The sequence below is a fragment of the Pteronotus mesoamericanus genome, unplaced genomic scaffold (genome assembly GCF_021234165.1).
Source record: "Pteronotus mesoamericanus isolate MK-2021 breed Mesoamerican mustached bat unplaced genomic scaffold, CSHL_Meso_final contig_169, whole genome shotgun sequence".
NCBI lineage: Eukaryota > Metazoa > Chordata > Mammalia > Chiroptera > Mormoopidae > Pteronotus > Pteronotus mesoamericanus.
Window position 1 is genome coordinate 6754827 of NW_026555068.1, and position 17177 is coordinate 6772003.

The 17177-nt window shown below is 34.2% G+C and overlaps 1 protein-coding gene across 1 annotated transcript in view; it reads right to left on the reverse strand.

Annotated features, from left to right (window-relative positions):
- Nucleotides 1–16690, reverse strand: part of ADAM32 (ADAM metallopeptidase domain 32) — a 72006-nt gene extending 55316 nt beyond the window's left edge. The window contains exons 1-7 of the mRNA XM_054565770.1: nt 16675–16690; nt 14275–14354; nt 12253–12314; nt 9517–9592; nt 6923–6999; nt 5523–5700; nt 2227–2295 (exon numbers count right to left, since the gene is read on the reverse strand). Of these exons, the coding sequence (XP_054421745.1) occupies nt 2227–2295; nt 5523–5700; nt 6923–6999; nt 9517–9592; nt 12253–12314; nt 14275–14354; nt 16675–16690 (558 nt within the window). The remainder of the gene's footprint in view (nt 1–2226; nt 2296–5522; nt 5701–6922; nt 7000–9516; nt 9593–12252; nt 12315–14274; nt 14355–16674) is intronic.
- Nucleotides 16691–17177: the final 487 nt, after the last annotated feature.

Sequence of the window (17177 nt, forward strand, 5' to 3'; positions counted from 1 at the left end):
TTTACTCTCTATCTACTCAGAGGTTTGAGGATGCTTCGGGGTTAAAACAGTTAAAAATAAGCTAGTAACCAATTTTTTTAAATGGTTATAAATTTGATCACTCATACATGCTGATGGGAATGCAAAATCACACAGCCACTCTGGAAAGTATTTTGGAACACAAATAATGAACTTACCCCATGACCCAGCAATTGTTCTTCTGGGCATTTATCCCAAAGAACTAAAACTGATATTCACCCAAATAACCTACACATAAATATTTATAACAGTTTTATTCATAAAAGCCAAAAACTAGAAACAACTCATATATCTTTCAATGGTTAACTGATTAAACACACTGTGGCACATTCATACCATGAAATACTACTTAATAATAAAAAAGAAACTGAAATTTTGATATATGGAGCACTTCGGATAAACCTCAAGAAAATTATGCTGAATATAAAAAAAATCTCAAAAGGATCCCTACTGGATGACAACATTTATTCAATATTGCTGGAATCATAGATAACAGATTAGTGATTGTCAGGGGTTAGTAAGTGGAGGGGGTGGGGAGAGGTGGGTGTTATTATAAGAAAAACATAAGAGAGTCTTGTGGTTATGGTACTATTGAGTATCTCGACTGCGGTAGTAGTGATACAGGGCTATGTTTGTGATACTGCTGCATAAAACTACACATACACAAGTAAGTGTATATGTAATTGTTGAAATCTGAATAGGTTCTATGGAAGTGCCAATGTCATATCCCATATCTATAAATCATATCTCTGAATGTGAAATCACATTCTCAGAAGTACACTACCCCTTTGATGTTCCACATAATCCTCAAACATACCCAAACTAAGTTCATCATCCTTCTTCAAAATTCTGCTCCTACTTACATTTGCAGTAATACAGTGAATGGTATTATCATTTATGATCTCCCACATTTATTATACCACATATTCCATAAGAGCATAACTCTTTTTGTTGTGTTCACTGCTATATACCCAATAAATAGAACAGTAACTGGCATCTAGATCATACTGAAAAAATTTATTAAGTGAATGACCAAATCTAATCAATTTACTAGCCCTTCTAACTTCATCAGCAACTTTTTAAATTGTCCTTTTCTTTCTAGTCCTAATATTACTAATTTGTGAATTTTCACCTTGATTTTTGAAATAATATCTTAAATGGTCCCTCCTTCTCTAATTTTCTCACCAGAAATTCGGTTACTACACTATTTTTTTTTCCAAAAAAAGATGGTGTTTCTAAAATGAAAGCATGAACATGTCACTCCCCTGTTGAAAATCTTCTAATGACTCTCCATTAACTTTAGGATAAAATCTACATATGTCAATTCTTCAATTCATCTCTTTCCATTTCCCTTCTTCAATGCTTTGTGTTAATTATGCTAAACTTCTTCTAGTCTCCTGAAAAGAACCTCCTCTCATATATTTACGTGCTCTTGCACGAAGTCTTTCCTGGCCCCATCCTTATTTATCCTTATTTTCTGAAATCTTTGAAATATAGAGGAAACAAAACAACAGCTGATGGAGTGCAAGTGAAGTCATCACCCCATGGTCCTGAAGTTCAGAGGTCCTCAAATTGTGTATGGGAATCAAGGATCTAAATAGAGGTGCATTTAGACCAGCTAAACAATAGGATGCAACAGGCATTCCAATAAAAACTGCTAAAAAATTGACATATTAATGTAAGCAGTTCCCATAAATAACTACAGTATCATCACTTTTGTGCCAATGATTATTTTATAGGGCAAAACATTCTCTAGATTTCAAACTGCTTTGCAAGTGCAAACAAAAATGAAAAAGCTTAAAGAACATCACATAAAACAAACATCACCATTAATTGAAAAGAAAAAAATCAAATAAACTCATGAACCAAAGGGGAAGAGCTGAGGGAGGGAAGGAGGGAGGGGACAAGGGAAAGAGGTGGGAGGAAGGCAGAGACAAATGTATTTAAAAAGTAAATAAATTAATTAAAAAAAAAAATATTGTGGATTGAGAGAGGCCCCAAAGATGTGAAGTACTGTGTAAAGATTTCAAATAAAACACTTCTGACAGAAATAGTATAATTTTGAATATGTGTTTTGTCAGTTTGCATATGTTTCCACTGTTCAGTCTATGATATACAAGTAAGAAAATTGGAATCGTTAAGTTCTTATCTAGCTAGGGATAATCATATATTAATACTAAATATGTAAAAGTAAAGAAAAATACATACCAAAACTTTGTCCACCACAATAAGCATTTCTAGATAAAGAGGAATTAAGTCTGGAACAGCTGATTCTGACTAGAAAAAAAGAAAAAATATTTAAAAACACAAAAGCTTTCACAAATTGTTTATTCTGAACTTTTAAAATCTTTTTTCCATCTTTATTGAGGTATGGTTGACAAATATACCTTATACATATTTATATAAATATATATTTAAATATACCTTAATATATATTTATATATTTAATATGTATTTATATTTATATAACTGAAATATATTAAATATATTACATTTATATATAAATATATATACTTTATATATACTTATATATATAAGGTATAAGACTTGGTTTGTATAAATTGTGAAATAATTGGCAAAATAAAGCTAATCGCCATATCTACCTCACATAGTTACCACTTTCTTTTTGTGTATGTATGAGGTGAGAACACGTAAGATCAACCCTCTTAGCAAATATCAAGCTTACAATACAGTATTGTTAGCTATAGTCACAATACTGTATGTTAAATCTCCAGAAATTATTCTTTCTGCATAACTGAAACTCTGTACCATTTGACCAACATTTCCTCAATTTTCCTTGTCCCCACCTCCTGGCAAATAACATTCTACTCTCTGCATCTATGAGTTTGACTGTTTTAGATTCCACACATGACATCATGTAGTATTTATCTTTCCATTCTTGGCTTACTTCATTTAGCATAATGTTTTCAACATTCATTCATGTTGTCACAAAAGACAGGATTTCCTTCCTTTTTAAGGCTGAATAATATCCCCGTGTGCATGTGTGTGTCTGTGTATGTGTGTGGCATGCATTCTTTATCCTTCATCCATAAATGGGTATTTATTTCCATATCCTGGCTACTGTGAATGAAGTTGGCAATGAACATGGGAGGGCAGGTATCTCTTCAAGATACTAATTTGTTTCCTAAGATATACACCCAGAAGTAAAATTGGTGAATCATTTGATAGATCTATTTTTTATCTTCTGAGGAGCCTCCATACTGTTTTCCATAGTACAAGTACCAATTTACATTCCCACCAACAGAAGGGTTCCTTTTCTCCCCATTCACAACATTTGTTATTTCTTGTCTTTTTTTATAATAGCCATTCTAACAGCTGAGAGGTGATATCTCATTGTGGTTTTGATTTACATTTCTCTGATGATTAGTGATTCTGAGCTGTTAGGTGGTAATGGATGGTAACTAGACTTATTGTCGTGATCATTTCATAATATATGCATATGTCAAGTCACTGTTGTATGCTTTAAACAAACACACTATTATGGGCCAATTATATGTCAGTACAACTGAAATAAAATAATTTTTAAATATAAATACACTTTAAGAGGCCCAGATTCTTGATGTTGAAAGCAAAACCACAAAGACAGAGTGCCCCATACTCCTTTCCTATATCCGCAAGAACACCGTGAAAAAAAGGTCCAAGGGAATCTGGGCAGGGCACTAACCCTGCCCAACATAGTCTGGGTAATCTAAGCCATTGTAAATTACCCTCCTAAATTCTCAGAAGCAAAAAAGAAATTTTAGTATTTAGCTAACAAAATTTCATTTTAAATTATACACATATACATGATGATGTTGAATACTGTGGTGCTGCACCTTTTTTTCATCATACATTTGATTCCTCTATTATTTTGGACATGGGATTAGAAGCTATAACAGAGACACAAAAATAAGAGTGGGTTAAACAATATTGGGATTTTTTTTCTTTCTCTGAAAATGGTGGTTTAGTCTTGTAAATTCTTCAGGAGCACAGCTCATTCTGCCTCATTGCTCTGCCACATATGGTATCATCATTATCCTTGTGAACTAGCACGTATCAACATATCCACAGTGCAGTTAGCAAGGAAGCGAAATCAAAAAGAGTATAAACCCCTTTCCTTTATAATTCAATCCCGACACAATATATTTTACACCTGCTTACATGGCGTTAGCTATAACTTTATCACATGGCCCTACTTAAATGCAAGGGAAGTTGAGAAATGTAGTCTTTTCTTACATTCCCAGCTAAACTCTTAGGGATTTTGTTATTTAAAAATGACAGAAAGTGAGGAGAATGTATACTATAAACAACTAACAATGCCATATACCTCTTAAGTAAACTATGCTTACTTATGCAACTCTTACTTGGCACAAAATTTTTATCTCACTCAATTACTTTTATGAGGACAAAGACATGCAGTTATACAGGATATACACTGAACAATTTACAGGGTCACATGTGACAATCCTGCTTATGACATTTTAATTATATCTATAATTTAATTAATGCTGATTCCTTGGTTATGAATACAACTTTTATAAATATTGGCTTTAATGAATAACTTTCAGGAATATAGAGACAAAAACAGGAACTGAATTTTTAAAGTTTATATCAAATATATACTAGCTAATTTTTAGCAAGTAATAAATAACATTAAAAAATCAATCCATAAAAAAAAGAAGGAACTCCTACCTTTTGCAACAACATAGAAAGAACTGGAGAACACTATGCTAAATGAAATGAGCCAGTCGGTGAAAGACAAATACCACATGATCTCACCTATAAGTGGAATCTATTCAACTAAATAAACTAACGAACAAAAAAAACCACAGGCATGGAAACATGGAGCAGACTGAAAGTGGCCAGAGAGGATGGGGAAGGAGGACAATGGTGGAAAGGAGGAGAAGGGGTAGACAAGGAACATGTATAAGTGACCCATGGACATGGGCAACAGAGTGGGAATTGACTTGTGGGAGCGGGGGGTGGGGTGGGAGGGGTTGAAGAGGGCAAAGGGGGGAAAATTGAGACAACTGTAGTAGAATAAACATGATTTAAAAATTAAAAAAAATAAGAATTAAAAGTTGTTGCAAAAAGAAGGTATTGTATGGGTCAAAGGAAACTAAGTTTAAAAAAAGGTGAGGATGTTCTTAAGGGTATTGAGCAAAAAAAAAAAGAAAGAAAGGACTCACAGGCACAGACAAGAGGTGATTTTGAAGGGGGGGGGGGTACGGAGCGGTGGAGGAGGGCGCAGGGAGGACGAACTGTGATGGACAGAGACTTGACTTGGGGCGGTGAACACGCAATACCATGCGCAAATGATGTGTTACAGAACTGTGCACCTGAAACCTGTATCATTCTGTGAACCAGTGTTGCCCCAATAAATACAATAAAAAGGGGAAAAAAGAAAATATTCACTACAGCTATACGATAGGTTAATAAACTTTTTTAAAATAAATAAAAGCAGAGATTGTCTTGAAAGTAGTAATAAAGCATATGGAACTAACTTTTTCATTTACGAAAATGTTATAGTCCATTGGGTTTTGTCCTATGTCACGGTTATTTTCAGTATGAACAGCAAATTTAATGTTTTCATTCCTTAATTTATAAAGAATATGGTGAAATTCGACATCAGTTTCCAGAGGCTCAATTCCATAAGAAACATTTTCAAATTGCAGTATTCCTCTGTAAAGTTAAGGATATAAAAAATAAGTGCTTTTAGCTCATTTTTAAAAATTCTGACAGAATCAAAAAAAAAAAGAGAAAACAGAACATTTTTGAGCTCAACATTTTGACCCAAATTCTTTATATTTTGAAGATGATTCTGAAAAGACAAAAGATCTCCACCAATCCACAAAATTAACTTCCCATCTCATTTTTGGAGTTATAAATACAGCAGAAATTATGTAATCAGTGTTGGTGTAGTGAACAGCATTCACGGTGATCAAGTAATTCCCCTGTCCTCCAAATCAGTGACTTCATGAAAGCAATACAGAAATCCAGTTTGCACTGCTTTGGGAAAATATAATAAAAAGCTATATAATGAGCAATTTTATTTATAAAATGAAATTTAGCAATAATTATGAAAATACACTTATTAATTTTGTTTATGCACATTGTCTGAGTAACTTTAAAACATGATCTTAAAGAGTAAAACAACTTTTTTAAACTACTCTTCCCTCAATACAGGTGAGTGTTCAGTTCAAGTGAACAGTTCAAGTGACTACTCACTAAAAACCAAATTTCAGATTTCTATGTAAAAGCACTAAGGAACATTTGTGTGTGCGTGCGCACGCACATGTGAGAAACAAGAAGCTTAGGCTACAAAATGAGAGTGAAGAATTTCCTGACATAATAGAAAACTCTTTAATTACTCAGGAGGAAACCCTACAATAGAGAGACTTTCAGATAATGATATTATTAGAAAAATGAGTACCATATTGATAATTATTTGTTTCTACAGAATTGACTTCCTCTGTCTTAAGATGATTTTCCTTGAGAAAAAGCATGCCTTGTTTATATTTACTTCTCCTAGTATCTCCAAACATTAAGCTGGTAGCTGGTACATGATAGGTATCAAAAAATATTCAAAATGCTGAAAAATTAAGCTAGCCTAAATTTAGCTCTCAAACTACCTATAGTCACACACATTCAATTGCCATTTCTCTAGTTAAGAAAAAACAAAATATAGAGCACAGATGCCAGAAAACCTAAACCTTCAAGGAAAGAAATTTTCTGGTCAGTGAGGAAAGTGAGGAGACGTAAAAGATACAGCAGAGACTTTAACTGAATAATCTCCACCTGGGAATTTTCTTCCAACTTCACACTTAATATCAACATAACAAATTCAATGCAGCCAAATATCATAACTATGATGTTCGCCTATCAACAGTAAAAAATACATAACCTCAGTCCCAAGCACGTGCTTAACGTGACAATAGAATTCGGATATCCCTCAACAGATCCTTGGTAGTAGCACTGAGTCTAGAAGAGAAAAAGTGTAAGATGGTTACTTAAAAACTGACAAAACTTTCTAATGATTTCTTATTTGATAGAATTTTCTAAGTATTTTTCCAGGCTATACAGTTTATATCAGTATGAATAAAGAAGTCTACCCACATTTACTACTTTCACTATATTAACTACTCTTATCATATTAATACTTGGGATTATTATTTTACACCCTGCTTCCAAAGTCAATTCCATATTTTTGGTAAAATTATTTTCCAATACATAAATTTAGGTCATCAATTAAAAGACAAAGATTGTTTCACTTGGCATAATACTCTCCAGTTCTGTCCATGCTGTCGTAAGAGGTAGGAGCTCCTTCTTTATTTCTGCTGCGTAGTATTCCTTTGTGTAAATGTATCACAGTTTTTTGATCCATAATGAACAAAATAAACTAACAAGCAAAACAGAACCACAGGCATGGAAACAGGGAACACATTGCAAGTGACCAGAGTGGAGTGGGGAGGGGATAATAATGGCAAGAAGGGGAAGGGAGTAGGAAAAGAACATGTTTGAATGGCCCACAGATGTGGACAACAGTGTGGGAATTGATTGTGGGAGTGGGGGAGGGAAAAGGAGAAAAATTGGGACAACTGTAATAGAATAACAATAAAATGTGATTTAATAAATAAACCTATACTTCCATCAGTAACTGATAAATCAAGCATTCAGAATCTATAGAAGGTTTGAACAGCATGATAACAGCTTAATACAGATAGAAAAGTATACTTTAGAACTGTAGAATACACTTTCTTTTTAAAGAACACGGCCCATTTACAAAAATAAAACCATATGCTAGCCATGAAGCACAAGAATGCATTTTAAATTATTGAAATCATACAAAGTTTGGTCTCTGACTACAGTACAATTATACTAGATATATAATTTCCAAGATTCAATAGTGCTATAACTTTTGGTAGAAATCAGTGTAAGATTTGTTAACACACTGCTTTACGTTGGAATTAGGGGAGGAAAGAAGCAGCAAGAAAAAGAAATTGATGGTCTTATCCAATACAAATGAAGTAACATGGTGTCCAATTTAGTATTTCAACAAATTTTTATTATATGCTAATTATGTGCCAGGCATTTTTCTAGGCATTGGGGATACATCAGTGAATAATACAGATGAAAAACCCTACCTGGTGAGGACTACGTTTTACTGGAAAATCAAAAAATAAAGGAAGTAAATAAAGTAGATGACTCATCGTATACTTGAACCAATATGGGGAAAAACAAAACAGGTAAGAGAGTACTAAGTGTAAGAATACAATTTAAAATAGGGGTTAGCCAAGGGCTAAGGGGGTGATTTTGAGCAAAGACTTGAAGAAAAGGAAGGAGAAAGATAATGTGGTATTTTAGAAAGGAATAAACATCTGGATCAGAAGAAATAGAAAGTGTAAAATTCTTGAAAGGAAAACATGTCTGGTATGTCTGAAGAAGAGCAAGGAGAGAAATGTGATCAGAACAAGTGAGTAAGGTAGAAAATAACAGGAAATGAGGTCAGACAGGTAAAGAGGGCCAGACTGTATAAAGGCTGTAGGATACGAAATGATTTTGGTTTTCACTTTGGTGAGCAACAAGTGGTCATCCCATGCAGCGTTCTGAGCAGAGAAGTGACATGATCTGACTGGATTTTAACAGGATCCATCTGGTTGCTCTGTTGAGCGTTGACTGAGAGGATGTGCAAGGTGTGGAAGTAGAAAGATTATTCAAGAAGCTCTGGCCATAATACAATTAAATATGATGTTTACTTGGAAAAGAGTGGTATCAGTGGATGGAGACAGAGGAAAAGGATGGGTTATGGCTATACAATACTATAATTTAAAGGCTACCCTTTAGATTCAATAGGATTTCTTCATGGATGGGATAGGGTAGAAATTTCCAACCTTTGTCATCTCATGGCACATACAAACTTATTACTAAAATTCTGCAGCACACTGAAAAATATATTATTTTGCCAATCTGACAAAAATAAATTAGGTATAATTTGATTCATTCATGCCAGATGGCTATTGTTGTGTTGGCCGCTGTCATTTTTTTATTTGGCAATCTAAGGAAAAAGAGGTCAGTGCCCCCGACTAAATAACCAGGTATTACATGTTTTACAAACTCTTGCAGCGCACCAGCTCACAATCACTGGGAATGGGGGGTAAGGGGAAGAAAAGGTTCTCAACCTATGATTTTTATGTCCAGTAATATTTGTGTTTGCTTTTATTATTCTTTAATTTAGGTTCATTAATTTTAAAAAAACCTAATTAATTAATTAACTAAATGGTACCTATATTCTAAGCAGAATAAAAGGTACTAAGTGAATACAATTTGTCTTTAATTACCAAGACTTCAGGAAACCCTAATAATGGGAGAAATTCAGTTTAAAAAAAGGGATCCCTTAAACATATTCCTTGTGAATAGAATCTTCTGTATTAGGAAAGCATTTATTCATTGTAAAAAAAGGTTTTAAAATTTTTCTAAAATACAGAACTTAAATCTTACCTCAATATTTGAAGAATGAGAATTCACAGATCCTTGATTATACAAATAAACCATAAAATTATCAGCTAAAAAAAGGCTGAATGTAAAAAAAATGAATTTTAAAAGTTATTTTTTTTAAATTTTATTTTAATTTATTTTTTCAAATACATTTGTCTCTGCCTCCCCGCCACCACTTTCCCTTGCCCCCTCCCTCTTTCCCTCCCTCAGCTCTTCCCCTTTGGTTTTGTCCATGAGTCCTTGCTATATGTTCCTTGACTTTCCCCTTCCCTTCCTTTTCCCCTGCCCCCCCCCCCCCCACCTTCTCTCTTGTCTCTGTTGATTTCTTTTCCTCTCAGCGTTGCTGGTCTTATTTTCCTTGCATCTTTGTATTGTTGGTTCAGTTCCGCTTATAGGTAAGATCATATGGTATTTGTCTTTCGCCCCCTGGCTTATTTCGCTTAGCATAATGCTCTCCAGTTCCATCCATGCTGTCGCGATTTTTACTAAAAAGTTACTCTTTTTGAAACATATAAAGCAGTGACCAGCAAGCTAACAAACAGCCTCAGGCCAAATCTGACCTACTCTCTATTTTTGTAAATAAAGTTTTATGGGAACAGAGCCAATATTTATTTGCTGGGCTTTTAGACAAAAAGTCTGCCAACCTCTACTAAAGGTATTTTATATATATATAATTTTTATTCAAAGCAATACACATTTACTCAAAATAATTTTCCTATCTTAATGGACTCCTTTAAAGAAAATAAGGAAAAGGGACTACTAGATGCAGGAATGTGAGAGCTATTTTTTCACTTGTTTTAAACTTTATTACCATAAATATGTATTTCCTTTATAATGGAATAAAGGAGTATTGTGTAAAAGTCGTATTAATCTGAACACAGGTACTAAAACTACAGTCTAAGTTCAACCTTCTCTGGTACTATACTATTTTAGTTAGGCTTCGTCATCTCATGCCTGTTCCTCAAGCCAATGTTACATAACTAGACCACCAGACTAAATTCCGTTGGGAATCCTCCACTAAAACTGGTCTCATATAGATTAATTACCTTATGACCAAAAGGTAGTTTGAAGTCAAATCCAAAAGGTAGTTTGAAGTCAAGTGAGACTACTCTAAAGCACTACATATTGTTGACCACATTCCCCTTCTTTAAATCATCTGCTCTTCAACTTCAATCATACCATTTCCTCCTGGTTTTCCTCATATCTTTCTACTTCTGTAAATCCCTTCATTGGCTCCTCGCTTCTTCCCTTAAATGTTTCCATTCATTTGTGGGTTGTTTTTCCTTCTTGGCTTTAATATTTACCCTCATCTCTGTAGATTTATCTTGTTCATTTCTGGTGCTTCCTTTATACCTCCATAAAAAGATGCTTTTAAAACCCACACCTCTCTTCCATGTTCTAAACTAAATCTACTGGCCAACTAGACATTACTTCTGGGATAGCCCACTAGCACTTCACGTGCAACCTCTCCAAAAATGACCCCACATTTTCCTTGACTCAGATCTGTTCCCCTTCTGGTTTACTGTGCCTCTAAATCTCTGCCACCACTCACTATAGCCAATCTGCTAGGTAATCTTTCTCCCACCACTTCTGTATTTCTCAGAAAAAAAAATCCCTACCTCTACCAAATCATAGTTCTGCTTCTCCTTGTTTCTAGTGTAAGTTATTTGCAATAACATAATTGGTATTATGCTGTCTTCATCATCATGTAGGAAATCTCCCAAATACACACATGCTCTGTCCATAGGCCATGCTTCAGTCCCTCTCACTTTCCCTCTTATACACCTAAAAAGTTATTTGTGTTATCATTCACCATATTCTTCCCTTCTGTCCACAGGAATAGGTTAACTCTTTTTTTTACTCAATGCCATTCTTTGGCATCTTACACAAAATCACTTGTTTACATCTCTCTTTAAGAAACTTCCCCTCAGCCAAAATACTTTGTTTCTTTCTTTGAAAGCATTCTGCTGACCTCTTCTTTCTTCTTTTTCTGCCCAATGTTTTTGGTAAGCTATTTATACTTACTATTTTTGGTTTCTCACAATTATCTTCTCCTTAATTCCATGTAACCTAGCTCTACACCCAAAATTTAACGGCAGTTGTCCTCTTGAAAGTCACAACTTACTTCCAAGCCAGCTCTTCACAACTGGGTTTCCGTTAGCAAATTAAATCTTATGAAGTTATTTAAATTATTTTCTTAATTCTCTGAAAGATGATACATAGCTAATACTGTTTTCCATAAATTATTCACTAGCTGCCAGTGTGTGATCTAATTTCTATATAAATCCCTTATAAATAACCCTGATGCTGGACCTGCCTCCCTGATCAAATTTTAACTAATACAATCAGTTACAGGCTTAGTTCTTATTTTGACATCCTCGCTTGATTATACAGACTGAGACAAAAGTAGGTTTAGAGTTGTTCATAGATTTCTATGCTATACTGTAAGCCTACGTTTGCCCCACCCTGCAGAGGTCCTGCTCTTTCCACCAACTTAAGATCATATACATTAATGTTCAGGAGGTGAGTCCCTATTTTTTCTATTCCTAACCCCCCTATTCACAAAAGACTAAATGAGACATTAAAACCAAAAATTTAATGAATTCACAGGAGAGCATCTGTTTATCTGAGACAACTAAAATTTAATAACTATATTTATTATTTTAGTAGTCCATTTTTATTATAAGTAAACAAATTCATGTAAATTAAGTGAAATCCAAAACTTAAGAAAAAAATTACCTTTGCTTCAAGTGCACAATATATGGTTTCTCATCTATTGGAATAATATAGGATATCTGTTTCTACAAAATCCAGAAAAACTGGGAATGAACACAAATATAATAGAATAAGCTAAACAACAATATTATATCTATTAATCCCTCCAAAGAATGCTTAAAATGTCTTGATTAAAACATTTCACTATGTGTTTAGTCATATGTTTGCAACAACATATCACAAATTTTAAAGACCAAAGGTACCTGAATGTCTTTTTAAATGAGTACAACTCTAGCATCCTGAGATTCCAGTTATGTAAATGTATTTGTTTACCAGTAGGTTTGTGAAATTGGTTCTTTGCATGGGGGACAGTCCTTTCTCACACATATAGATCTTTTCAGAAGTGTAGGAAATTGGCAGCTTAGGGTACTTTCAGTCTAGACTGATATTTGTCACACCCCAGATAAGATGCAGAATATTATATATTTGCATTTTATGAACACTAGTTAAATGAAACTGTTCAAGCCGTTTTTATAGTTTTGATGCACAATGCAATCTAAATAAGTGCTTCTATCAAATAATCTTCCAGTAAAATGTATATTGTTTATTGCCCATGATGAGCAAAACATGAGTACTTATCATTGGACTTATTTGAATATTAGAATGAGATTCAATGCCCGTATCTTGACAGTTCAACAGTTCAGTTACCCCCAGTGCCGCTTTCCCCTTTTAGAGTGAGTCACATGCAGGGAGTGTGAACATTGGGAGGGGTTATTATCCAGTCTACCTTACCCTTAATCTGTTCACAGATGATTATTTACGAATGGTATTTTTTCCTTAAGAGTTATGGGATAGGAAAATGAAGTGCTTGTTTTTCATTTACTAAATGATTGTAAACTCAAGTTTTCCATCAAAATAAAATTCCATTGTTTTAATGTTTAAAAAATCTTAGCATTTATCTATTATATAATACATTTTATTTCCACAAAAATAAATCCAATAGAGGGATTTATACAGTATTAGTTACTGTATAAATCTATACATAACTAAATTTACACTCTTCACATAAAAGAGCCTGTGTGCTATGTGGTAATGTCCGCTCAGGTGGCCTCGTTGGGAAGGTAAGGCCTATTTACATCAGTGAAGCACAAAAATTATTTTAACCATTTCCTAAAAGGTATTGCCTATATGTTTCAACAGAAAATTCTTGAACAAAATTTGTTTTCAAGTTTTGACAAATGTATCAACATGGTTATAAAGGATGATAACTTTAGGAGAAAGTGAGTGAACATATATGGGAACTCTCTGCAGTGTCTTCATAATTCTTCTGTAAATCTATAATGATTCCAAAATTTTTTGCATATTTTTAAAAATCAAAACCAGAAATGAAGAAAGAAGTAAAACAGGTCTGTGGCAGACAGAGGGTTGGCCTGATAGGATGGCTAGATCTTCATCTCTCAGGGTTCTAGGCCCCCAGTTACTTATCAGGCCATACTTCCTATATGTTCTCATTTAGAGTTAAAACCTGCATGGGAATTTTAAGAAAAGTCGCAGTGGCTCACCTGAATGCCAAACACTTGCCTCTGTGCCTTCCCTAATTCAGCAGCACCTCTAAGTCTTCATGATGATCGCAGCAAATTATCCTGCCAATATGGCAGTTTCTTTTCTCTGAGAACTCGTAGATGATCGGGTAAAGAGTAAGGAAGGAAGGAGGCTTTATTTTTAAAAAAGAGTCTCCTTATCCTTTTTGGAGAAAATTATTCTCTTCATATGAGTCATCTAGATATCACTCAGATAAGACCCTAATTCTTCTACATTATTTCCTGTATTTGAACTTTTAATAGTTTTACCATGAGGAAATGACATTAAACACAGTAGAACATTTAAGGTACACATTTGCCTTTGTCACCAAAACTTTAAGTTCCTTATTAGCAGTAATACTGGGAACTTATATTCATACTATAATAGGACTGATACATTTCATTGCTATATGATAAAAATAAGAAATTTCATACAATAATATTGATTGTCAAAAATATATCTTACATTTTCTACTTCTGAATTATCACTTGTATTTGTTTGGATTTTCTCTGGAAATACAACCTGGACAGATGAACTTTGAGAATCTGAAGAAATAAAATACAGTTAGTAATTGTGTCTTAAACCTGACTAAATATTTGTTGAGGTTCTTTCATAAGATTCACTTACACAAATAAGTTATCACTGTACACTCTAATAAAAATATTTAAAATAATTTAAAAACAGACCCAATAGTTATAAGGCACCATAAAAAGCACAGGGGGGAATGTATCAACTTACACAAAATTTGCTGTTCCTTAAGAAAACAGGACAGACCAAAAATACTCAGAGATAAACTTCAAGACAATTTTCCTGAATTAAAACATTTGAAACAATAGGCTCAGGCTAGGTTACCTAATCAATGGGATGAGGATTATTATGGTAGGAAGGGCCAGAGAGAAACCTCTGAATTCACTGTACTACAGTAAAATCCAATAACAATTAATTAAAACTGAGATTATTCTACGTAAGTTAGTGGCTATCTAAGATAAAGAAATAACCTATGGGCATATGAGCAAAAAGGGAAAAAAGGAAAATTATATTGGGCATACAGGAAGAAAAACAGGCTGGCTGCTGGCTTGTGAACTTTTTAAAACAATATTTAACATTAAAAAACTGAATAACAATGTCTTTTTAAAATCTTCATGAAAAAAGTATGGAACCAGGAATATTTTACCCAGCAAAACTGTTACTGAAACATGGAAGCAAAAGAAAGATGTTTTCAAGCAAAAACATAAGTAATACAGTTTACATGTGCCTGCCGGGGAAGGCAGATGAACTTCTCCCAATAAAGATTAAAAAAAGAGTTGAGGAAAAAGGCCTAGTAGTGGCGAGCATTAAACAAGCGTAAACACAGAATAAAGGTTAAAGCAATTAACCCTGCAGAAATTGTAGTTATTTAATTAAACATAAATGTTCTAAACTATGATTTTATAGGCATAATAATATACACAATAATGTCACAAAGTATAGCAGAAGAGGGATACCATATGTGCATACTGATTTCCTTAAATTTATAACAATGTGGTTAAAAAAAAGAAAATATGACTTAAAGCTGAAAACCAAGTGGTAGAAATAGGAACATATTGTTTAATGATATAAAAGTATAGAAGAATTAAAACCATAGTCATGCAATAAAGGAGAAGGCAGGAAGTAGGAAGATGTAGTAAGATACTAAATTTCCTAATCACAGTGAGGAATCACTAGTTACTACCTAAATAAAGGATTAAATCTATTATATAAAACAGATTATAAATATTCCAAATTAAGAGGAGAATACACAAGACACCTAAAAAATAGTCACAGATTTTTATGGTAAAAGATTTTTTACCAAAACAAAGCATTAAGTCAATAAAGTATGACATAAATAAGAAGTATTGAGATTAACAATCTGTCATATCAAGAAATGAAAGTAGGATGAAGTGATCAACTAGAAGAAAAATTCTCAGATTGGATCCACAAAATAAAAACCCAATTACTCAGGCCTTCTGTGGAATAATGAATACTGGATCTAAGCTAATACTAATTTTTGATCGCTTCTCAGCCTTTTGGCTAAGATCAAGTGTAAGCTAATACTAATTTTTGAGGACCTAAAAGATGTATGCTTACCAGAAAAAGTCAGGCAATTAATGTTCAAATCTATGAGTGTACTTCTGGGTCTACAAATTAATCCTCTCACAATTTTCCCAATTATGGAACCATGTGTAGAAACAAACAGAATCAGTAACTTGTGGAATCCCCATCTAGCCTGCCTAACCAATGGGATGAGGGTTATTACGGTAGGAAGAGCCAAAGAGAAACCTCCAAATATCATCTGCACCATCACCAAAAATTAAACCCAAAGTCTTTCAGAGTCCAGAAAAGTAGCCCCACTATGGAATCTAATGAATAAATGAACTAACAAGCAAAATAGAGACAGACTCATAGATACAGAGCAGCCCAACAGCTCTGGCGGGGGCAGGGAGTGGATTAGGGGGTGGAGGGATAGAGCTAAAAAGACAAAGGACTCCTGGATATGGACAACCGTCTGGCGACAGTGGTGGGGAAGTGTGGGTGCGGTGGAAGAGGGTATAAGGGGGAGAAATGGTAATGGAAAAAACACAGTAAGAAGTGATTCGATAAAATAAAAAAAGAAATATACAGAGGCGGTAATCCCTATTATATTCCCCTATTATTTGTTTGATCTGTATTATTTGTTCGATCTGTGAGATACCAGAGAATGAGTTGTTTGAAGTTTAATGAGGTGATGATTGAAATAACAAATATTGTTCAAAATATGGTCTCTTTAGTGAAGCAAATCAACAGTGGCATTGGCACCTGTATGTAAAAATGGATAGGAAAAGGTGCTACCCAAATAAGCAGAGTTACCGCAGCAAATCCGCATTATCACTTGGCAGTGATGGCATTACAGCTTCCCCATCATATTGCCTCAGGTCTTTATCATCTCTAGCTCCGCTCCTCCCTCGGCTCTAAACATATCACACTCTGTGGTGGATAGAATAATCCTTCTCCTAATCCCAAGAGCCCCTGAATATGGTACATTACATGACAAATTGTAATGGAAAATTAATGTTGCTGAACAGCTGAACTTAAAATACAGAGATTATCCTGGATTAATCTCTGGGGGGACAGAAGAGAGAACCAGAAGGACGGCAGTGTGAAAAGAACGCAGCCCAACGCTCTTGGCTTTAAAGATAGGGGAAAGGGGACACAAGCCCAGGAATGCAAACAGTCCTTACAACTGGAAAAGGCAAAGAAACAGACTGTCTATCACAGCCTCCAGAAGGAATAGAGCAGTGCCAACCCCTTGATTTTAGCCCAATGAGACCCATTTTATAGAACTGTAATATAATGTTATATAACAGTAAGAA